The 25,485-nt window shown below is 37.8% G+C and overlaps 1 protein-coding gene across 1 annotated transcript in view; it reads right to left on the bottom strand.

Moving 5' to 3' along the window:
- Positions 1-1,279: 1,279 nt before the first annotated feature.
- LOC132398985 (uncharacterized) overlaps positions 1,280-25,485 on the bottom strand; it is a 165,249-nt gene continuing 141,043 nt past the window's right edge. Inside the window, exons 120-131 of the mRNA XM_059978822.1 lie at positions 22,947-23,032; positions 22,030-22,156; positions 19,954-20,141; positions 19,389-19,479; positions 17,702-17,819; positions 14,770-14,951; positions 11,390-11,536; positions 7,734-7,867; positions 6,013-6,146; positions 4,030-4,124; positions 2,057-2,243; positions 1,280-1,959 (exon numbers count right to left, since the gene is read on the bottom strand). Coding sequence (XP_059834805.1) covers positions 1,856-1,959; positions 2,057-2,243; positions 4,030-4,124; positions 6,013-6,146; positions 7,734-7,867; positions 11,390-11,536; positions 14,770-14,951; positions 17,702-17,819; positions 19,389-19,479; positions 19,954-20,141; positions 22,030-22,156; positions 22,947-23,032 — 1,593 coding nt within the window. The 3' untranslated portion in view covers positions 1,280-1,855. The remainder of the gene's footprint in view (positions 1,960-2,056; positions 2,244-4,029; positions 4,125-6,012; positions 6,147-7,733; positions 7,868-11,389; positions 11,537-14,769; positions 14,952-17,701; positions 17,820-19,388; positions 19,480-19,953; positions 20,142-22,029; positions 22,157-22,946; positions 23,033-25,485) is intronic.

The following is a 25,485-nucleotide window of genomic DNA, read 5'->3' as shown; positions in this document are numbered from 1 at the left end:
AAGATGAAAATTAGTGGGGAGGGACAAATGGACAAAGGAACTATGGAGGGAGAATCCCGCAGAAAGTAGTGGGAGGTGAAGATGTGCTTGGTGGTAGGTGAGATCTAGAGCAACTTCATCCCTGTCCCTATCCTTGGCAGAAAGATGGGATGTCCGGGAAACGGAGGAGATGTGGGTGAGGGCAACAACAGTGGTGGAGGAAGGGAAACCCTATTCTCTGATGTTCTGGAAAGGAAAGCCTCATCCTGGGAGCAGGTGTAGTAGAGATGAAGGAACTGAGAAAAGGGAATAGCATTTTTGCAGGTGTCAGAGTAGGAAGAGGTATTGTCAATGTACTTGTGCAATGCAGGAGTTGGGATGTTAGTTTGAAGTTGTATAGGACATTGGTAAGGCTAAATTTGGAATAGTGTATGCAGTTTTGGCTACCTACCTACAGGAAAGATATAAGATTGGAAGAGAAAATTACAAGTACATTGCTGGAACATGAGCACCCAGGTTATAGGAAAAGGTTGACTAGGTTAAAACTTTATTCCTTGGAGCATATGGAAATGAAAGGAGATTCGATAGACAAAATTGAGGGGTATAGATAGGGTAAATGCAAGCAGGCTTTTTCTACTGAAGTTGGGTGAGACCGGAACTAGAGGCCAAAGGTTAATGGTGAAAGGTGAACTGGGGGAACTACTTCACACAGAAGGTGGTGCGACCGTGGAACAAGCTCCTATTGTAAGTGGTGATTGCAGGTTCAACTGAACAATTAAGAGAAGTACATTGATGGGAGGGATATGGAGGACCATGGTCTAGGTGCAAGACAATGGGACAAGCCAGAATAATAACTTGGCATGGATTAGATAGGCTGAGTGGCCTGTTTCTGTGCTGCAGTGCTTTATGACTCCAAAAGACTGAAGGTTATGGGAAGGTTTATGGAGAAATATCACAGAAAAGAAGTTAAGGCCACCATAATTCAGCCACGATCATACTGTTAGGACCTGATAGCCTGCTTCTGCTCATATTTTCTTGTTCTGAATTGCAGTACACAATCCTGGTTTTGGCCACGCACTTATTGTTTTTTTTTGCTAATTGTCAGAACAAAGCATAAAGCAATCCATCATTTTGCAAATGGGACTCCTGTGGCACACAACTGAGATCTCTGGCGGAACACATTATTTACCAACACTCCCAGTCACTTACCGCCAACTTCCTGTTTAGACAGATTCATTGATACCAAGAAATTAATGCTCATAGTGAAGAAGACACAAGTTAAAATGTGGAAAATGTAAGTTTTTATTATCAAAATATGCATTTCATTTGATTGTCCTTACTGTTTGCCATTTAATTAAAAAATCATCACATTTTTCATGTTTGAGATAAGTAATAATTACACCCATCTGAGTTAAATATAAATTGCTTGCTTATTTACTTTAAAATATTGGTATTTCTATCTGTTGACAACTCCTTACATCAAAATTTATAGAAAAACCCTGAAAATAACATTTGACCTGAACTGTGTATTACATTACTATATTTTAATGATTATTAAAGTTTTTTTAAATCTCAATTAACTTATATACTAAATCACAAATCTCATTAAATAGATTCTTTCTTATTCTTCCTGGTAATATTTTGGTGACCTGATAATTTATCTATTAATAAGCTCCTAGAATCACTTTCAAAATGCAAAACTGAATTCGTAATTTAAAATATTTACTCTGTATGTTAAATATTATATACATTTAAGCTAACTGTAAATGTTAATGTTGTCATTCAATCAGTTTTTAGTAGTTGATTGTCATACACTTGTACATAGACATTATGAATTTACTCTGACGTTAGTTTACAGATTAAGTCTCTGTATCTATCACAACCATGCTTGTAATACAATGATTATTGTACTGATGGAGAAGGAGTGAATTAAACACCACAGATAGTTCCTGTTGATAGATGATGACGATGATTCTATTACTAGAAAAATAAACAAAAAGTTATTTTAAAATTTGAATTCCTCCTGAGTTTGTCATTTCTATTAGTTATCAACAAAACTGCGATGGACACTACTAACCTGGGATATTAATTAAGCCAGAAGGTAGTGAGTCAGACTTTCCTCCTGTTAGACCAAGCCCCAAGCTCCTCACTTCACTTTTTGTATGTTCTGCAATCCAAGTCTTGACTAACGTGGTATTTTCATTAGTTTTAACAGTTTGAAGGTTAATTCCAAGCAGATTTTTCAATTCATTGGCACTGAGTTCCTGAAATGAAAAAGAATTATACACAACTTACAGGAATCTGCAATTTTGGACTCCTCAGACTGATTCATTAGAAATTTAATTCAGAATTAAAATGTGAGAAAAATTTTGAAAAGTGAATAGGAAGCCAAAAAGAATACATTTATATATAGGAACAAAAGCAACTGGAGCAGAAGCAGACCTCTTGAGCTTGCTCTGCAATTCTACAAGATCATGGTTTGTGCTTGGCTCCATTTCCCTGCCTATTCCTGCTGCCCCTTGACTTTCATATAGATCAAAAATTCATCCTTTTGAGTTTGAATACGTCTCAAGATTGAGCCTCCACAAGAGTAAAGGATGGTAAATTCAAAAGATCCTCAGCATCTTTCACAGCTTTTGGTCATTTCTCTATGCATCACAGTCTGTGAAATATACCTGTACATGCAAACGCAATCAGTATATTAAAAACTTTTTAAAATAAATAGAATAATTTGTTAAATATTGAGTCATTTGCATGTGCACAACGATACTAAATGTTTTAGTCAAACTGCATGGAATAGACTATTTGCCCCACCATCAAACGTCTATTTACTTTACTTTATTGTCACCAAACAGTTGATACTAGAGCGTACAATCACCACAGCGATATTTGATTCTACACTTTGTGCTCCCTGAAGTACAAATCAAAGTAAATATAATAAAAATTTAAATTATAAATCATAATTAGAAAAAAAAAGGGAAAGTAAGGTAGTGCAAGTCAGGTCCGGATATTTGGAAGGTACGGCCCAGATCCGGGTCAGGATCCGTTCAACGGTCTTATCACAGTTAGAAAGAAGCTGTTCCCAAATCTGGCCATATGAATCTTCAAGCTCCTGAACCTTCTCCCAGAGGGAAGAGGGACAAAAAGTGTGTTGGCTGGGTGGGTCGTATTCTTGATTATCCTGGCAGCACTGCTCCGACAGCGTGTGGTGTAAAGTGAGTCCAAGGATGGAAGATTGATTTGTGTGATGTGCTGGGCTACGTTCACGATCTTCTGCAGCTTCTTCTGGTCTTGGACAGGACAACTTCCATACCAGGTTGTGATGCACCCTAGAAGAATGCTTTCTACGGTGCATCTATAAAAATTAGTGAGGGTTTTAGGGGACAGGCCAAGTTTCTTCCGCTTTCTCAGGAAGTAAAGGCGCTGGTGGGCCTTCTTGGCAGTGGACTCTGATTGGTTTCACAGTAATCCAATTTCTAAATTCTCCATCAATTCACTTGTGCATTGGGAAAAACTTGCAGTGATCTATTAATCAAATGCTTAAACAATTTCAGTGGACATAATTTTAATTACATCATACCCAAGTACTTTCTTTGGGTTGTTGTGTGGTCAATGACTATTACATTTAAAAAGGCTGCAGCCCTCCATTACCTACAATGTAAGTACATGATTTTTTTTTTAATACTGGAATGGGTACTGGTTGATCATTTGTTTTTAAAAGGAAGGGCAAGGTAACTCAGTCTTCACTCTTTGAGTGTATGCACGCACATGCAATTGCAACATCTAACCTGCAACCCCAGTTGAGATAATTGAACTTAGTGCACACCAAAAGTTCAATTGTACTTCCCAGTGTGTGGGTAGGGGCAACATCTTTAACACCATAATTTTCCACACTAAAGCCAGACTCTACATTTCTAAAAGCTAAAAGATTTCAATGTAAAGAAATGTTATCAGAATTATTATCACTCTGTATTGACCACGTTAGCAACACACACATTTTGAATTTGCTGTGAGTTTATGGTTGAAGAGAAATGTTTAATTTCTACGTACTTTTAATTCATCAGGATTTAGTGACAGGAATACAGAGGGATCCATAGTGATTTTCTTTGAAGCCAGAGTCTGCAAGTGAGCAGCACTTGCACCACCTAGAAGAAAATCAGAATCAGAATCAGGTCTAATATCACTGGCATACGTCGTGAAATTTGTTAACTTAATGGCAGCAGTTCAATACAACGCATGATAATATAGAAAAAATGTTTTACAGTAAGTATACAAATGTATATTAAAGCGTTAGATTAAAAGAAGTGCAAAAACAGAAATCATAGAAGTGAGGTATTGTTCATGGGTTCTATGTTAATTTATGAATCGGATGGCAGAGGGGAAAAAGCTGTTCCTGAAATGCTGAGTGTGTGCCTTCAGGCTTCTGTATCTCCTTCCTGATGGTAACAATGAGAAAAGGACATGTCCTGGGTGATGGGGGTCCTAAATGATGGACACCGCCTTTCTGGGGCATTGCTCCTCGAAGATGTCTTGAATACTATGGAGGCTAGCACCCAGCTAAGATGGAGCTGACTAATTTTATAACTTTCTGTAGGTTCTTTTGATCCTGTGCAGTAACCCGCCACCTGGACAGTGATGCAGTCTGTCAGAAAGCTCAGCATGGTACATCTGAAAAGAAACGGCTCTGTACCTCTTGTGCAAGTACATCATTAAAAGATACAGAAACAAGAGTCATTCACATCGTTTTAAGGCACGTCGTAGCATTAGTCATGTTGGATCAAGCAGATGACCAGCTGGTGCTTCATTCACTTCTCTCTATTTCTATGTGTGTATGGGACCTGGGCCACCTGCACCAGTTGAAAAAAGCACTGGGAAATACCGCTAACACGGTCTCTGCAAAATTCTCCAAATCCCCTGGAAGGGTAAGAATACTGACATCAGTATCTTCTCCCAGCTCAATATGCCGATCATTAATTAAACTTTGTTTTCTTCCCAACACTCTATTCTGAGCTCTGTTACAGAAAGTGATGACCAAGTAGACAGGAAAAAATTCCAGGATATTTTTAGGGTTTTCTGCAAGAAGTGCAACTTCTCCACTGGGAAACTCTTGCCTGTGACCGCTCAAAGTGTTGGAGGAGTATTCAGAATGGGGTTGAGGACCTGAAATCCATGCATTAGGTGCATAAAGAGGTCCAGTAAAAACAATGAAAGAAGTGCACCTCCTCAGTCTACTCATCCACCAGTCTGCTTAGGAAACTCCTACCCATCTGTGGTTTCTATATTGGTTTCCTCAAATTGCCTCAGTGTGTTTTGAAGCTTGTTGAAGTTTTTGATCATCAGCAACAGAAACAGAAACAGTGAAAACATCCAGAGAGAGTGTAAACTGTCAGAAGGCCATCAGGGTTGTTGGGTTGCACTGTGCTATGTTTTCTCACTGCTCATAGCTAGTGTCCTTCATGGAATGGCAGCACCAGCATGGTCTCAAAGTCACTCAGAGGCAGGTGCCCAAGAAAGAAAAGCACTCAGGTTGGGCCGAGGCTATTGATTCTTTCATGATCATGTGCACATTGACAAAATGCATTGACATTCATGTTCACAGTTTCTGACTGGGATTAAAATGTAGAAGATCTGAATTTAAAATAAACCTACAAGCAAAATGTGAGATTTGAAAGTTACAGTTTAGGGTTATGACACTCAATTTTTCATATTAATTTAAATTAATGGCTTGTCAAAATCAGCATCTTATTGTCACACCTAAGTAATTATTATTTATCCTGCCACCATCACTATACCTCTCCAATTACATAGATGTTGGGTGACAGGAATTTTTTTCCCCAATAAAATGTAAAAGAATATCTATGATACTCTATACCTTATTCTGACTAATTACATACTTTTAAAACATACATGCTGAAGTCTTGTTATTATATTAATTGTGGGAAGTGCATTTTATTTTTAGCAGCCCCTGCAAATAATTAGTTTGTATAATTCAGAACAATTTCTCTATTATTTACCAGTCTTAGTTACACTTACCCAAGTAGGTTTTGATCTGGTTATAGTAGATGACTGGATCACTGTTCTGTAACTCAATCACACTCTTTGCTTTGTCGTAAATTATTAATTTCTTTGATGGAGAACATGAAGGAATATTCAGCGGGTTTGCAGTGCTGGAGGAAAGAATTCAAGGTCGTAAGATAGAAAAATGTAGAATTGCACCATAGTTTTATCTCCTAATATGTTATTCACTGGTGAATGTTCAACAGGAACAGCAATATTTAAAAGTAGCGTTACTAAAAGCACTTATAATAGGTTTGTGAACAAGTCTGGCATTATGCAGCACCAAGGATAAGATCTCAGGTCTGAATTTAAGAACCTTACGGAAAAGGGCTGAACAAAAGAAAAAGCACCCAAACTACTACTGTTCACTCAGAAACCATCAGCATAACCCTCCCCCGCCCCCAAATGCCGCATTACCACATCACTAATACCCAACACAGAAATTCCATCTTTTATTTATGTAATTGCACTTTACAATAATACTTTAAGTATTTAAGTAATACTTTATTTAAGTATTTTGTAAATACATTGGATTCCAGTTAATTAAGCTATTGGTTAATCAGACCAGCACCTTATTTTGAACAACTCAAAGAACAAAGACTAATCAATTCTCTTCATTTATTTTGGACAATATGTGGTTTAATTGGGGTAGGAGGTTGTTGCTGAACAGTTTCATTAGTTAGTTGCATGAATTTACATGGCCATTAGACACTACACTGTGCTTACAGCAAACAGTTTTTAAATAGTGTCAGTTGCATGTGTTTGTGTTCAAAAAGCAATGATTTTTGTCACTGATAGTAGGTATGAAATAAGCAGCATGCTCACTGCAGTTTTAAGTATTCAGGCTGGGTGTGAAAATGAGACAATTTCACTGCTTCAGCAAGTTAGGAACTACAAAGAATTTGAAGGTACCAACAATCATCTTTAACAATGCAATGAACATGAAGAAAGAGGATGCAGTCATGAAAAGCATTGTTTGAAGGCAGACCATTATCTGCACTAGGTGTCTGCACTGATTTTGGTCATTTGCAGTCAATCAAAAGAATGCAGCAGAGCACACTGAATGAATTCCTCCCATTGATACTGTATTAGGAAGTAATGCACAGTTTATAGTACTGTAGTGATATTGGTAGAGTTCCAATTTGTTCTGTATTTCATTTAAGTGCATTATTTGTTACTCAGTCTTTTTTTAAAATATATCTTTTTGCTGTTTCCATGAAACCGGCTAAATGTGGCAGCTGCTTAATTGGGCCAAAATAATTGGTACTGGTCCACTTAACCGTAATCCATTTAACCGTACATGATAAATGTGTTTATAATAAGCTGTGGCTTGTTAACTGAATTATTTGTGATTACATCTAATTGTGGTTATATTAATCAAAATGCACATTATAGTTTTCTTTGCATTCTGTTGTGTGTAAGTAGACCATTTCTTAAAGGCCATAAATTTCAAAGGGGATAAATAGAATATCCCAAAGTACTGTAATTAACATTATTCGTGATTGTCGAATACAGATTGAGGGGAAACTAGGTTTCTTCTTCCGGATAAAGAGCAACCAATGAAAAAGAGAGTTTCCACTGTTTTATAAGATCCTTTGATATACAAACTGATTTACATGGGCAATTTGGATAACCAAGCAGCAAGTGCAAGTAATTAGGTCAGCATCTTGATGATTTGAGCAAAGTAGGACACTCACCTAATATCTGTAGGACTAATCTTGTTTAGTTGACTTTCATCAAGAAGGCACAACACTCTACCACCTATAATGTTCAGTACAGTTGTATCTATTATTCCAGATGCACTTAAATATCTTGACACAATGGCTTTGCTCTGAAAGTTAAAAAGAAAAGCTTGTTAAGGAGAATATTTTCAGTTAAGATTTTAAATTCATAGCAAACTAACATTCAAATACACCTAATTTCCAATTTCATTTTTGAACTTGCATGTTGTTGGTCTTTTTAATTATTGAATTTTCAAGCTGTATGGAATAATAGCTCAATTTTTTGACATTACTGCAGCAATTAATTGCAGAAGGGCCACTCTTACTTTCATTTAAATTTCACAACATCTCAGTGACAATAAATCTGATTCTTCAACCCATTCTCCAAGCAACATCCTGTACTGTATTAGAAGAACACTTCCATTTCTTTTTGTGGAATTTCATAGCCTGTTCAGTGTAGATTTTACCACAAAGTTTGATGCTTGGATCTTTTGATGTTTATACTGCAAATTAACAACTTGGATATGAACGCAGGAGGTATGATATGTTAGTGTGCAGATGATACATTCAATTTTGTTGATGGGAGGTGGTGAGACAAGTTGTTTGTGGCTACAGCACGACATAGATCACCTAGAAAGTTTGAGCGAAGTGGAGTTTAATCCTGTCAAGTGCAAGGTGAAGGCAAAGGATATGATGTACACAGTGAATGACAAGGCCCCCGGGAGTATAGAGACTAGAAGTGCTGCCTCTTTCAGGAACCAAGTCCACAGATCCCTATGAGTGGCAGCACAGGTAAATAAGATGATAAATAAGGCATATAGGATGCTTGCCTTCATTAGGTGTGGCACAGAATTCAAGGACTGGGCCATCATGTTACAAATTTATAAAACATTGGGTTGGTCCCTCCTTGAGTATCTTTCAAGAATTGATAGATTCCAGATGACTAGAAAATTGCAAACGTTACTCTGCTATTTAAGAAGAGTGGGAGGCAGCAGAGAGGAATCTACAGACCTGTTAGCCTGACATCAGTGGTTGGGAAGTTGTTGGAATCAATTGTTAGCAATGAGATTACAGAGTACCTGGAGGCACATGACAAGACAGGCCAAAGCCAGAAAGGAATATCCTGCCTGACAAACCTACTGCAATTCTTTGAAGAAATTACAAGCAGGGTAGACAAAGGAGATGCAGTAGATGTGGTGTACTTGGATTTTCAGAAGGCTTTTGACAAGTTGCTGCACATGAGGCATCGTAGCAAGATAAGGGCCCATGGAATTACAGGGAAGTTACTAGCATGGGTGGAGCATTGGCTGGTCAGCAGAAAACAGAGAGAATCCTATTCAGGCTGGCTGCCAGTTACCAGTGGAGTACGGATTTGGACTATGGTATTAATGGATTTGTGGCTAAATTTGCCAGTGATACAAAGATAGATGGAGGAGTGGGTAGTGTTGAGGAAACAGAACCTGCAGAGAGACTTAGATAGTTTAGGGGAATGGGCAAAGAAGTGACAAATGAAATACAGTGTTGGAAAGTGTATGGTCATGTACTTTGGTGGATGAAATATACAGGCAGACTATTATTTAGATGGGGAGAGAATTCAAAATGCAGAGATGCAAAGCGACTTGGGAGTCCTTGTGCAAGATACCCTAAAAGTTAACCTCCAGGTTGAGTCTGTTGTGAAAAAGGTGAATGCAATGTTGGCATTCATTTCTAGAGGTATAGAATATAAGAGCAGGGATGTGACGTTGAGGCTCTGTAAGGCACTCGTGAGACCACATTTGGAGTATTGTGTGCAATTTTGGGGTCCTTATTTTAGAAAGGATATACTGACATTGGAGAGGGTTCAGAGAAGATTCACGAGAATGATTCCAGCAATGAAAGGATTACTGTATGAGTAATGTCTGGCAGCCCTTGGGCTGTATTCCCTGGAGTTCAGGAGAATGAGGGGGCGAATCTCATAGAAACATTCCAAATGTTAAAAGGCCTGAACAGATTAGATATGGCAAAGTTATTTCCCATGGTAGGAGATTCTAGGACAAGAGGGCATGACTTCAGGATTGAAGGTTGTCCTTTTAGAACTGAGATGCTGAGAATGTACTTTAGTCAGAGTGTGGTAAATCTGTGGAATTTTTTGCCGCGTGTGGCAAATCATTGGGTGTAGAAGGCAGAGATAGATAGGTTTTTGATTAGCCAGGGCATCAAAGGGTATGGGGAGAAGGCAGAGGTGTGGGGGTCACTGGAAGTATTGGATCAGCCCGTGATTGAATGGTGGAGCAGTTTTGACTGGCCGAATGGCCTACTTCTGCTCTTATATGTCATGGTCTTATGCGTTGTTCTGCTTGGCACATTGTGGAATGGATGTGATTGCTCTGAAAAAGATTCAGAGGACCTTAACCAGGATGTTGCATAGGTTGGAGCTTTCCAGTTACAAGGAAAAACTGGATAGGCTAGATTTAATTTCCTTCAGAGAAGAAGAAATGGCCTGCAGAAGGAATATAAAATTAAGAGGGAAATAGGGCAGATAGTAAAAATCTTTTTCTCATGGTGTTTAAGACAAAAAAGCACAGGTTTAAGGTGAAAGGTAGAGAATCCAAGGACCACTAGAAGATATTTTTTTCTCTCCAGACAGAAGATGGTTGGAATCAAGAATGCATTATCTGGAAAGGTGATGGAGGCAGATACTATCATGATATTTAAGTATCTGGACAGATATTTGAGTTGCCAAAAAATGAAAGACTATGCACCTAATGCAGGTAAATGGGATTAGTGTAGACAGATATAATGTGCAACATGGTCACAGTGGGCCTTAGGGCCTGTTCCCATTGGCAATTTTGAGCTGTATTTTTGCAACCATTGGGAATTAAGTTGAGAGCACCAAATCTAATTCTACAGAGAAATCTTACAGCTTGGATTTGATTTAAAACAAGATTTCAGTGATTTTTAGAGGTAGAAATTAGTCCTTGGTTGTACAAGTTAAATGTATAACATAGTTGTGTATAAACATTGTACTCTTCTGAAAAATGCTGCAATTGAAGTAACCCTGGCTGAATTTCGAAATGGAGTCACCCCATTAATGTTCCTAAGTGGCTTTTTTTCCCACTCTTTCAAAGCTCTATTCTCCCCAAAGTATTAATATTTAAAAGTTATCTTGGAAATACTAATAGTCTCCGATTCATCAGCAAACTATGAGATTTTTGAATTTTTACAAGGGATTCTATTGAAACTAATAATAGATTTATTTTTAATTCCTAAGTCTGCTAAATGCTGAAGGAGCTGCTAAAAGAAATTTGAGTCTCTTGCTAGCCCAATTAGTTATATTCTCTATTCCTCTGATCATTCTATAGTTCAGTGTAATACACATTTGGCTTCTATTGCTTGTGCCAAATCTATAGAAAATGTTGTGCACTGTAATCCACTGGCTTCTTGGGTAGTAAATTTTGGAGGTGGGATACAAGAAAGAGCTACGATATCATCTTGCTCAATCAAACTTGGACAAATTTCTACCCCAAAGTATCCAAAACCAAACCATAAAAAGTCCAGGTGAGATTATGCGGGTTTCATTACAATTGCTTTGAACTAAGACAATTACTCTCTCTATATATATAATATACAAGTTTCTACAAGTGCTACAGTACCACGTCATCACTCTGGCTGTTTGGCAATGCAGCTGAAAGGGTCTCTGGTTCGGTTACATTCCACATGTTAACATCAGTAGCGGTGTACACTGAAGTAATATATCCCAGTAACTGAATCTTGTCTTCTGGAATTCCACTTGGATAAATCTATTTAAGAAAGATGTAAAATATAGATGAGTCATTATACATGCTTTAGGGATTCAAATTTTTAATCTTTTCTAATAGGCAATACGAAGGATAATTGGAGCTTGGAAAGAAAAACAAAACAATTACTTTCTGCTTGCTATTTAAACAATGTTCTATCTTTCATAAAGATCCTTTAGCAAATTGTACCGTCATACTAGGCTGCCCAAGAAAAGCAAATAAATGGGTCACCCTTTAACTCTCAAGAGAGGGATATAGAACATAGAACATAGAATAGTACAACACATTACAGGCCCTTCAGCCCACAATGTTGTGCTGACCCTCAAACCCTGCCTCCCATATAACCCCCCCCCACCTTGAGTTCCTCCATATACCTGCCTAGTAGTCTTTTAAACTTCACTTAGTGTATCTGCCTCCACCACTGACTCGGGCAGTGCATTCCACACACCAACCACTCTCTGAGTGAAAAACCTTCCTCTAATAACCCCCTTATCTTAAAGCCATGTCCTCTTGTTCTGAGCAGTGGTGCCCTGGGGAAGAGGCACTGGCTGTCCACTCTGTCTATTCCTCTTAATATCTTATACACCTCTATCATGTCTCCTCTCATCCTCCTTCTCTCCAAAGAGTAAATCCCTAGCTCCCTTAATCTCTGATCATAATTCATACTCTCTAAACCAGGCAGCATCTTGGTAAATCTCCGGGTTGAGTGAGAAAGTTATTCTGTCCTGGAGCTGCTGCGGAGATATTGTCTGTGGGAACTCTAAATGCTGAAAGTGCAGTTTTTGTTGCTAGTTGTAACAGGATGAAGAATATTATCTTCAATTCTCCTACCTTTCATTAAGCTAATGTATTAGAATATTGGGAAAGGAGCATCTGAGACTGCTGATACTGTGTTAGCACCAACGATCAGGCCCTAGTATTTAGAATGGAGTTTTGTGCTTGGCAGCTCTAGTATTACCACCCATGGTTGTATTGGAGACAATTTTGGTTGTTTTCCACTGACTAGAAAATGCTATCAAATAGGCTGAGCTCCATCCAGTCAACTATAGACTAACACAAACAAATGAAGTCATTTTCTAACATATACACTCCATTCTTCTATAAAAGAATATTTGGAACAAGAACAATTTCTCAGACCAGACCTTTTTATATTTAGACACAGAGCACCTGATGCAATGTCAAGCCTTTAGCTTTGTGCTCTATGTTAGCAGGGGGATAGGATGGGGTTGGGATTTGTATTTCAACATAATGGTCTGTATAGCAATTTCTCCATAAAATAAAGCCATGTTGTTTGCACATGGGTCAAGAAACCCAAACTGAGGAAAAATACATATTTATCTATCTACTTTTTTCCCCATAAACTTTGTATCTCGGATTGGTGGTTTGTGAATTCTCTAATGGTAAACTTCCATTAACCAAAAGGCCAAAATGTCGGGGTCACCTGCACTTTAATTAGTCTGTCTCTAAATGCAAAAGCTACGTTTGCTAGAACTCTGAAATAAATAAAACAATGGACTGCTCAGCTAATCAGGAAGCATGTGAAGTGAAAGCCAGTGCAATTGTTTCAATTCCAATGAAAGCTCAATAAAAACTATTTCTAGCGTCTTGTTTTATCTCTATTTTTTTTAGTATTTACTTCCTATTTCTATTTGTGGTTATTTGTCTAGGCTGCCATTCTTGGCCAAAGTGCTATTAAAATGAACTGTTGTCAATGGAATACAGATGTATTCCATTACAGAACTCAAGTACTTATAAATGATTATTTCTTGTCCCTCTTCTGATATGAATTTTAGCAGAAAAGCTTGATAGAGGGACATTTGTAATCTGTATTTGCTTCTGGATACTCTGAAACAACTTCTGAAGCATCCACCCTCCATTCTGCCTTTAGTCCATTTGCTTTGCATCACAGCTGTTATGTTTAGTTTATTAAAAAGTAGTTGGCTTGCAGGAAAAACATCTACCCATTGGCAATTCTTAATCCATCCTATGCAGCCTAGCCCAAGAGAAGTCTCTGGTTTAATCACCAAAACCCAACCACAGAAGAGGCTGTACAGACTTAAAAGGTGCCAGACAGCAGGTCAACAACAACCAGCAGCCTCAAAGACTGAGCTAGCAATCAGTTGACCTGATGATTTGAAATTATCAGCACAAGTTTAAAATGTTGCCATTGTGGATTGGTACTCCGGTCTGGATAAAGCTGGAAGTTCAGATCAATCACAAAGTTGTAACAGATGACTCCTTGAGCTGTGCTAATTACAAGTGCTGCTAGACTCTAAAATGCTGAAAGCAGCCCAGGACTCTGAGTGTGCTTGTGAATTGATAAAATTCCATTTGTTATTTCAGTTAATATTGAAATCTGAAAACTTGGCAATCTTTTTTTACTTCCGACAAATGTTACAAGAGCAAGGGCAATTAAAATTTAAATTACAAGACTGAACGTCTTATCTAACTAAATTCTAGCAGTAAGCAAAGACAGGATTAAAACAAATCAGCCCTTTTCAAAAGGAATGATGGAAAGGCTCAAGTGAGCTAAATAGACCTACCACTGTTACTCTGGTCTTATCCATACAACAACCAGCCTGTCTCCCTCGATATAGCACTTTCTCTGCTGTGCAAATACTGCCCAAATTGTTTCTCCAAAAAAACAACTACTTTACTATTTGAAATGCTGGTAGAACACAGCAGGCCAGGCAGCATCTACAGGGAGAAGCGCTGTTGACGTTTTGGGCCGAGACCCTTCGTCAGAACTAACCGAAAGGAAAGATAGTAAGAGATTTGAAATCTCTTTCAATTCTCTTACGATCTTTCCTTTCAGTTAGTCCTGACGAAGGGTCTTGGCCCGAAATGTCGACAACACTTCTCCCTATAGATGCTGCCTGGCCTGCTGTGTTCTACCAGCATTTTGTGTGTGTTGTTTGAATTTCCAGCATCTGCAGATTTCCTCGTGTTTGCACTTTACTATTTGAATTATGTTGTTGAAGCTATTTCTTGAAATGGTGGCCATGAAGGAAGGAATTTTATGGTGCATAGTAAAATTAGCAAACATAAGGACAAAACTTCTCAGTGTAATTATTATAAAAATGTGAAACTTATGATTGGCATGGAATTCCCTTCAATGTAATTTCTCCCTCAGTCATGGTAAAATTGTATTCAGATTGTACATCTAACAGAGGCCATTAAATGCTAGTTAGTTTTCTTTCGAACCAGCAGTTTATTTTTTAAACCGTCCACTTTACCTGATTTAATTTTTCCTTTAAAACTCCAAGTTGTGCTTCAGAGAAAGCAAGACTTCCAAGCTGAAACAGGTAATCCTTTAGTACAGTGTTATTGAGACATTTTTCTAAATCTGTTGCTCCGTATTGTGCAGGTAGCGTGCCGTCAAATGTCATAGATCCTGTTATTTCACCAATTGTACACTCTGTAAATACAATCATATGATTTATTTTGAGGAACGCATTTCATTCTCTCATTTCTCTCCTGTTAGGTATTTAATATTTCAGTGATAGTTGATTAATATTGTAAATACATTGTTTAAATGTTCTTTGTTTAAATAATTCATTATGTGTTATATATAAAAGTACGTGAATGGCATACGTCATTACGCCACCATATCGTATGTATGCCTCAAAAACAATGCAAAACAAAACTCCTGCTTCTGCATTTTTCTTTCAGTTAGTTTTATGTTTTGGAGTTACAAAACATAACATCTTCCATTATCCTTCATCCCCTCTGAAATTTTATCCATGAGACTTGCCTTCTGCTCCCTGTTGCTGGCCGTTCAAATTCCCTCATGTTACTTGCATTAGTTTTCTTTTAAACAGTTCTTTCCCATAGGTATTGTCCTATTCTTCACAAAAACCTTTTCTTTCCTTTATCTTGTATCTGCAACTATTTGCTAAAATTCTCATATGTTGTAGCCTTTGAAGTTTTTATCAAAACTTTATTGAGCTTTAATCAAATTTCCATTCCTGTCACTGTAATCAAAATGGCTCATAAAATCATTGGTATGTCCCAATGTGAATTTCCCTCCGTTTTCTTTTGTGACCTGTATGTAGTCTCGGTTGTATTTGACAAACTGTGCTCCTCAAATGCTTTTGATTTTACACTTGACTGGTTCTACTCTTATGTGGTTAAGGCCAGGCAATCATTTGTAAAAGGTTTTGTTCTCTGTGTCTACACCTTAATACTGTGCTTCCCAAGTACTTCTACTTATTCTCCTCCTATTTCTGCTTTCCATGCTGCCTTTTAGAAACATCTGCAAACTAAGCGTAAATTTTCAGAACAAGCAGCTCCGTCATCATTACTCTCACTGCTTAATCAACATCCAGGAAAGTAGAAACTTCAACTAAATATTGCCTTAAACTCCATTCAAGGCTACTGCTTTCATCTCCTCTTGGGTAAATATCTGTAACTGAATGAGAATATCTACAACATCGGTACCTTAATTGCTCCTGTGAGGAACTTTGGATCACATATCTGAATAATCTCCAAGACTACTCATTTTCATTTCTGTAACATTGTTATACACCAACTCTATTTCAGCTCACTTGTTGTGAAATCCTTCATCTAAAACCAGCAGACTCCTGGTTGGCTTCCCTTTGTTATTCTCACAGTTAAATTCAAAATTTGGTGGTCTAAATTAACTGTAAACCAATGTGCATTTTTGAAATCCTCATATTCATTTTCAATTCCAGTAATGGTCCTACCTTCCTTCTCCAGGAGTATAATAGCTGTTCAGTTCTAATACTGGACACTAACTATCCCTGAATTTAATCACTTTACCATTAGTTGCCATGCTTTTGGCTGTCAGGACTTCAAATTCTAAAATTTCTTCCATAAACCTCTCTACTTTTATTCCCCGTTCTAAAAGACACCCCTTAAATCTCCTTTGTGATCAAACTTTTGCACCTTTGGCTTAATATCTCCATTTTGGACCTTCAGTTTTTGGGGAATGTTATACATTGCGGAATTTATTGCTGGCATTGTAAAACCATTACATTGGAGCATAATTAGGCCATTTGGCCCATCAAGTCTGCTCTACTATACCATCCCGGCTGTTTTATTAGCCCCTCTACCCCAGTCTTCTGACTTCTTCCCATAACCTTTGACAGCCTTATGAATCAAGAACCTATCAACCTCTGATTTAAATATACCCAATGGCTTGGCCTCCACAGCTGTCTGTGCAATGAATTCCATAGATTCACCACCATCTGGCAAAAGAAATTCCACCTCATCTCCATTCTGCAAGGACGCCCATTTATCCTGAGGATGTGGCTCCTGGTCCAAAACTCCCCACTACAGGGAACATCTTCTCCACATCAACTAGGCCTTTCAATATTCTATAGATTTGAATGAGATCCTTACGCCCCTCCACCCCACCCCATTCTCCTAAGTTTCAGCAAGTACAGGCCCAAAGCCATCAAACTCTCCCGATACAGTAACACTTTAATTCCCAGGATCATTCTCATGAACCTCCTCTACACCCTCTCCAAAGCCTGATCAAAACTGTTCACAATACTCCAACTGCAGCCTGACCAATGCCTTATAACGCCCCAGTACTGCATCCTTGCTTTTATATTCTAGTCCTGAAATAAAGGTTAACGTTTCATTTGCCTTCTTTTCAACCTGTAAGTTAACTTTTAAGAATCCTCAGTGAGGACTCCCAATTTGTAGAAAAGCAATTCTGTAAAAGCATTCCCTTTGGGTCAAGTTTTCTCTTTTAAATAGGGGTCATGTAGCAATACAGTTTTTCAATATTAATCTCAAGTACTGCTCTGTCATGTGTGATATGAGAATTGTCAACATCAGAAGACAAACTTATCGACAGAGAGCATCTGGCTCAGTTAAAGTGATCTACTAAAGGGACACTGTTATTGGAGACAACACAACTTTCCTCCTGGAATGTTGCAATTTACATAATTCATTTAATTTGCTTTTCATTGTCTAAATTGAGGGAATACTTCAGAAATGTTAGCACCGAGACAAATTTAAAATGGGTTGGCTTGTATCAAGCACCCTTGGGAAACCTCTCTGTTTTGGTAGGGTTAGATGGACACATTTTGACCTAAATACAATCTCATTTTGAATAACACGTGCAAATTTTACTTGAACTAAATCTCCTGGGAACCCTCCAGCAAAATTTCAAACATGTAGAAAGAAACCATGTACCTGCTCCACGTTTTGATATTGTTTGCAAGGACAGCCTTTGGAGCAAGTCTCGCTGTCTTTGAATTTTGAAATCGGATCGTCTCCCCACGTACCTTTTCAAGCCACCTAAGATAACAGACTGTAGACAGAAAATTACCATTAAAAATCATCATATTACTTCCACTGGAAAAACGAATTGAAAAATGAGTTAAAATTCATGTTAAAAAACTTATGCTTGTCAGAACTCAAGGCGCACCATAATCTCCTTTATATCTGTAAGTATGAAAACAAATAGTTTTAAAAATAATTTTCTGAATGAAATATGAAGGACAATTTCGCTTTGGGCCATGGAGTACTTCAGATTTTCTTGCTTTTGAAGTGCAATTCATTTTGAGTGCAGTGGAAAGCTTGCTCAGGGGTGGAAATGGGGTCTATTATGCATCTTTGGTAAAGTTAAGGTAGGAGTGGCTTCAAGCCAATATGCACAATTCTGGAGATGCCCTGTGTATTACAGAAACAACAAATACCGACTGTTGCTATTCGATATTGTGTTTTCTTAGTTTGTGCTTAGAGAACTACAATAGTTATTTGCACTGCCTACAGAAAAACTGAAGGCATCGAAGACAGAAGAGGCTGAAAAAAATGAAGAGGAAGATTCTTGTAAATGGTTATTGGTTAGCCTTCATGAACATAAATAAAGTGTAATTTCAGGGAGGTTGGGGAAAAACTACCATCTCATTTTATGTAGTTATAAAGGTTGTATGATGATGTAATACAAGAATGTGGCTATCAAATTAGGAAGACACTTCCTTCAGTGGCTAGCAGTGAAGAGATGTTCAGAGTCATAATAACATAAGAAATAGGAGCAGGAGTAGGCCACCTGCGCCGTTGGGCCTACTCTGCCATTCAATAAGTTAATGACTGATCTGGCCATGGACTCACCTCCACCTCTCTGCCTTTCCTCCCATAACCCTTAATTCCCCTACTATGCAAAAATATATCCAACCTTGTCTTAAATATATTTACTGAGGTTGCCTCCACAGCTTTTTTTGGGCAAAGAATCCCACAGATTCACCACTCTCTGGGAAAAGCAGTTCCTCCTCATCCCTGTCCTAAATCTACTCACCTGAATCTTGAGGCTATGCCCCTTAGTTCTAGTCTCATCTACCAGTGAAAACAACTTTTCTGCCTCTACCTTATCTATCTTTTTCATAATTTTATGTTTCTATAAGATTTCTTTTCATTCTTCTGAATTCCATCGAGTACAGTCCCAGGTGACTCAATCTCTCTTCACAGTCTAATCTTCTTAATCCCTGGAATCAGCCTGGTGAACCTCCTCTGCACTACCTCCAAGGCCAGTATATCCTTCCTCAAGTAAGGAGATCAGAACTGCACGCAGTAGTCCAGGTGCAGCCTCACCAGTACCCTGTACAGTTGCAGCATAACCATCCTGCTCTTAAAATAGTTTGATTATCCAGGATCTTAGTTTGCCCAGTAATATCGTTTAACCCATATTATTTCCTCAGTTACAACTATTAGTCTTGTAGATAAAGGTAGACTTAGGAGGAAATTATATAAATTTTCCCCATTACAAATCCACTAATTATAAAACCAGAAGCCAGATGTCATGATGCAAAGTCTAGCACATTTATCACATTTATCACATATTTTAATATAATACAGGTTCAAGGCTTTGATAATGTTATACCTTCTTCACTTTCTTCCACGTATTTCCATTCAGAGCAAACACAAGTGGTCCCAAACTTTCTAGTGTGGAAGTATTCCATGTGGAGATATCACTGAAGAGAAATTGAGAAGTATACAATTATAATGCAGTATTTAAAATTAATTCTACCATGCAAGTAGTTTATTTAGATAAATTTACTTTTAAAATATTTCATAGCAATAGGAATTCAAAAACTTTTTGTGTTTAAAGCTATATAGCTGAGTTGTATGAAATGTATATATGGTAGATGTTCCATTTACTACATATTATAAAAACAGTCTCAAAACAAAAATCAGTCTTCAAATTGGTCCTATAATACATACAGCTTTTCAATCATGTATTCTCTGTTACTTAATAAAAAAAAGGATAACACTAAATTCTCACTTCATTGTGTTAGCATCATTCTATCAGATGATTCATGTTTGACACAAGAAACTTTGAAACATCAGATTTTAGTAGAACTTAAAATACAAGGCTGAAAGAGTATTAGTTAATAGACGACCTTTAATAACATTCCATGTGAAAAAATGATAATTTTGCAACTCACCCATATATGTGTGTTCTATTATTAAGCAAGATATTAATTGCATTCTGTTGATCAGATGTATATTCATTGCAATTTTTCAAAGCCTCTAATACAGAAATATCCGCTTTGGTAATGTCTCCATCATAGTCACAGACTAAATTATTTAGTATCATCACATTATCTCTTGACAAGCCTTCACCTGAAATATTCTGTAAGAAAGCAAGTGAGAAAAATATTGTGTTAAACTCCATTGTACTTAATGCTTTATGGGTACACAAAATTCCATAGCCCAGGGAATGTGCACCATGGTAGGGACATGTTCGGCACAACCTTGTGGGCCAAAGGGCCCGTATTGTGCTGTATGTTTCTATGTACGGAAAGGAAGTGGGTCATTGGCTTGAACCTGCCACATTGGGTCTATGCTGCTTGCAAATCTCTCCCCACTTCTCTTTATCTAGCCCCGTCAGCTTACCTTTTCTTTGACAAGTTGCTTATTTATCTTCTCTTTAGAACCACCTATGCTATTCACCTTGTGTATTCCATGCCCTAATAATTTACTTGGATAAACCGGCTTCATCTGAATTCCTCATTGCAGATACGTTTATGTTATAAACCTGCATTTAGGTTCCATGCTTCTGGAAACCTGCAGTTACTGTTTTGCCAATGGTGATCCCAAACATGTAACAATATGGTGAATTCGACGCATTTCCACAGTTCTGCAGTTAAAATGTTCATTGGTTTTTCACAACCATTGACCCAGCTGAGTACTACGAATAGTTTGCAAGAAAAGACAATTCACAATATTTTTGGAGATGAAGAATGCAAAACTGTGAGGCATTTTTATCACTTTGATGCAAGCCAGTTTCTGAGTTTCTATAACAGAAATATTTCGTGGATAGCGTGCTTTCATGAATAAATAACCAAGGAAAATAATATTCAAATTTCAATGTGCAGAAGATAATTGCTTTTGGAAAAAATATGTGCAGGTCATTGTCAATTCCTGTAACATTATTATTTTGCTTTATATTTTTGAATATTTTGATGTTTACCTGATTATAAGCATCACTTTAATGTGGGATACCTAATTATTGAAATAGGTCAATTTTTAGAGGAATGCAGTAGATTTGCATTCAAATGAGAAAATCTGCAGATGCTGGAAATCCAAGCAACACATACAAGATGCTGGAGGAACTCAGCAAGCCAGCTTGCATCTATAGAAGAGTACAGTCGATGTCTCAGACTGAAGAGTTGACTCTTTTCCATAAATGCTGCCTGGCCTGCTGAGTTCCTCCAGCAGTTTGTGTGAGATTTGCCCTCAAACATTCTTACAGGCAGAGAAGCAATAGATATCCTCTTGGGAGTGTGGGGGGGGGGGGGGAACAGCAGAAGTGAGTGCAGTTGTTTTCACTAAGAAGATTCTTGGGAAGCTGAAAGATCTGAAGGTACCCAAGTCACTTGGGCCAGATGGACTACATCCCAGGGTTCTGAAGGAGGCAGCTGAAGAGGTTGTGGAGGCATTAGTAATGATCCTTCAAAAATCACTAGATTGTGGAATGGTCTCGGAGAACTAGAAAATTACAAATTACACTGCACTCTTTAAGAAGGGAGGGAGCGAGAAATTATAGGCCAGTAAGCCTTTCTTTAGTGCTTGGCAAGATGTTAGAGTCCATTATTAAGGATGAAGTTTCATGGCACTTAGTGGTACACAATAAAATAGGAAGATATCTTTAAGGGGAAATCTTGTATGACGAATCGATTGGAATTATTTAAGTAACAGGTAGGATTCAAAAGATGTTTATTTGGATTTTCAGAAGGCCTTTGACAAGGTGCCACACGAGTCTTACAGGAAAGATACTAGTATGGACAGAAGACTGGCTGGCTTTGAAGGCAAAGAGTGGGAATAAAGGGGGCCTTTTCTGGCTGGCTGTTGTTGACAAGTGTGTTCCACAGGGGTTAATATTGGATCTTCAGCCTTGCATTTATGAAACAGTGAAGTATTGGTTTGCCACTTGGTGTCAACATGGTCAGAAAATTAGTTCTGTTCTCAGCATTTATTTCATTAAATACAAAACTTATTAAAAAATAATATGCACTCACCAAGCAGCTATTAGCTTCTTTTAACAGATTCTTCCGTTCTTGAGATTCTCTTGACAGAACATTAAGGTTGGCATGCCCAACAGCACGGAAGAAGTTTGTACAGTTTTCAGGCTGGAATGCTTCAGGGCTAAAATGATAAATGTCACAGACTGAATCCCATTAGTTAACTGATAATATACTTATATTTGACGATTTTAAGAAAGAAATGACTACACTTTAAGTGTTGGCTTCAACACAAGAGATTCTGCAGATGCTGGAAATGCAGAGCAACACCCACAAAATGCAGGAGAAATTCAGCAGATTCTGGGGTCTCGGCCCAAAACATTGACCATTTTGTCCTCACTGTAGATGTTGTCTGACCTGTTGAGTTCCTCCAGCATTTTGTGTGTGTTGGTTTGGCTTCAACAGTTTAAACATTAAACAATTACTAAAGTGATTATATTCACCTGATTCTATCCTCATTTTCTGGTTTGAAGCATTGTGATTTTCGTACATTTGATAAGATTTGCCCATTCCATTTTTAATGAGTGTTACTGGATGACTAGAACTAATAGAGGTTAAAAGGAGACAGGGTGGAGATACAGAGCAATTTGAACAGGAAACGGAGAATTTTATAAAGGATGTATTTAGGTGCTTAGAGCAGTGCAGATATGTGACCTCAGGGGTTATGGATAATTGAAGCGTTATTGGACATAGCGTATTTTAGGAATGAGCTGCACTTTGTGAACTGGGTTGCTGGCTAGGAGAAATTTCACATGGCCACATCTAGAGGTAACAAAAGCATGGAGTGATTTAAGTCAATAAATACAAACTCTTTTAAAGAACAATATGTGGAATAGATACATTTTTATTAGAAAGAGCTGTTTAAATATCTATTTTACTAAAATAAACAGATATAAAATTACTGGAATTCTTACGTGTAGAATATCAGGACATCTGCTGGTAGCTGAGAAGTGGTTTGTGGTGCTCCAACGGCATTCAATCTTCTAAACATGCATATCAGCTGGGGAAACAGGTTGATCAGAAATTACTTAAATAGTTTTCCAACTATAGTATAGAATTATCAATACCTTTCATTAATTACCAGTTATATGTAGTTGAGTTTTATCTTGAGATCTTAAATATTTTCTTTACAGTAAACACAATTAAAGCTTAATTTATAACCGATAGTTATTAATTCAAAAAAATTATTTAGTTTTGCATGGGTGTGAGAAACAAATATTCTTTGCTTAATTTTTTCATGAAACTAGAAGTGTCAACAAACCTTTGTTCTTTAAATTTCATACAAATTGATACTAAGTATTGTTGGTTATTGTCAGAACACAACTTTATTACAGTCACAGTCCTTTTCATTGGTCAGCTTATTTCCCTCATTTTGAAGGACCTTGTATATGTACAATTAATCAATTCAAATATCTTAAATTTGTATGATCTCTATTAATAGGTACAGATTGCTAACAAAACACCAGTAATTGTTAAATGTCTGTGTTAACCACCTGAGAATTAAACTGTGATTTTCAATTATTGCATTTAAACAAACTAGTAATTGAAGAAAATTCATTATTTTTAAATATAGCCAACAAAAATTGGAACTGATATTATTTAAACTCAAATGAACAAGCGCACGGTCATCATCTTGAAAAATTCAATTGATTCCAGAATCTTGATCACAGATTGGAAGGTAGCAAATATAATCACAATCTTCAAGAAGGGGGGTTGGAAGGGACAGAAAACATTGTTGATAAAATGTTATTACAGAAGGATTAATAGTGAACTTTGAAAATAAAGTTCTGAGGAGGACTGAGGAGCTGTTGTACTTTAATGAAAGGGCACCATTGGCTAAGGCTATAATCAGCAGATTGCATTAGGGAAAACCGGTTGATATGGAGCTTTTGAATCTTCTGAAGGCCTTTTAGAAGGTCCGTTTAAGAGATTTATAACAACTGAGCGTGCACAATATTGGGGTAATATGCTTCGTGTGTATTCAGGATTGGGTAATGGCCAGAAAACAGAATATAGCAATAAATGGTCGAAGGGATCTCAGGTGTAGTCTTTTCACAATCCATGCCAGTGATTTGGATGAGGGAATCTGGCAGAATCTATCCAAGCTTGCTGCTAATACATCATGTCCTCTGAGAAGGGAAGGAGGGGATGATATACCAATTATCTGAACAGGTGAGGATATGGCAGATAGATCGTAATGTGGAAAACGCGAAAGCAGCCATTTTTGTAGAAAAAGGAAAAGTTTTTTTTAATGATTGAAAGGTGCTTTTAATGATTCAGAGGGACCTTCATGACTGGCTGAGAATTAACATAGAAACACCGAGCCAGATTAAAAATTTAAGATGTTGCGGCCGAGGGCGAAGGAAAAACTGGCGTTCAGCTCATTACTCCGTGAGGCTTTACTCAGCGCTGAACTGACTGCAGCTATGGCCTGCAACCATTGGCACTCATCTCAGCACTGAACCTAACCCCATAGCTGTGGTCTGCAGCCATCAAGCTCCTGGATAGACTGCACCACTGATCTGGCTCTGTGACTGTGCACCTACTCCTGGGGACCCTGTGCTTCATGTTCTGAAGATTTTTTAAATTGTTTGCACAATTTGTTCTTTCCTTTTCACACATTGAATGTTTGACTGTGTTTGTGGTGTGGGGATTTTGGTGAATTCTACTGTTTCTCTTGGATTTTTGAGGCTGCCTGCACGAAGATGAATCTCAAGGTTGTAAATGGCATACATACGTTGATAAGATTTAAGTACATTTATTATCAAAGAATGTATAAATTACACAAATTTGAGGGTTTGCATGCACATAGTTAGCCACAAAGCAAAAAACCAGAACAAAACAATTAAAGAAAGAATTAAAGACCAATAATCGATATGCAAATGAATAAAAATACCAAATCATGCAGACAATTAAAGTGAACAACATGTCACCAAGTTTGGATATGGCCCAAGTGTGGAATGAGAGACACTGAAACGGGCCGATCGTTCACAAAACTTTAATGCGACCAGGGTTAAAGGGAAAATAAAACAATAAACGCTAGGTCAAACAGGGCCGTTAACTAAAACTCTCAAATCGGAAATGAAGCCTACACTGCGGCTGAAAAGAACATCTAAATATTAAACAAATACCGCTAGTCTTCAGAGTCAGTTGACTTGACAGTCCAATTTCTCAGGCAAGACCGATGCAAACAGGCAGCAAAGCTTTGCTGTGCTCTATCCAAGTCTCGACAATTATGGAGTTAAATACTATCACAATGAAATAATAATTAGCTGACACATGCATACTCACAAGCACAATTGCCGTATCTATGGTGCTGCCAAATCCATGGTATGACAGGGCCCCCCTCTCTAGGTGTAGCCCCTGAGGCACCACAGACCTGTGTCTGCTGGAAGTCCCGGATCAGTGACTTGTCCAGGATGTCCTTCCCCAGGATCCACGTGCATTCTTCTG

This window comes from Hypanus sabinus, chromosome 9, assembly GCF_030144855.1.
Source record: "Hypanus sabinus isolate sHypSab1 chromosome 9, sHypSab1.hap1, whole genome shotgun sequence".
In the NCBI taxonomy this organism is placed as follows: domain Eukaryota; kingdom Metazoa; phylum Chordata; class Chondrichthyes; order Myliobatiformes; family Dasyatidae; genus Hypanus; species Hypanus sabinus.
This window is presented reverse-complemented; position numbering and strand designations above follow the sequence as displayed.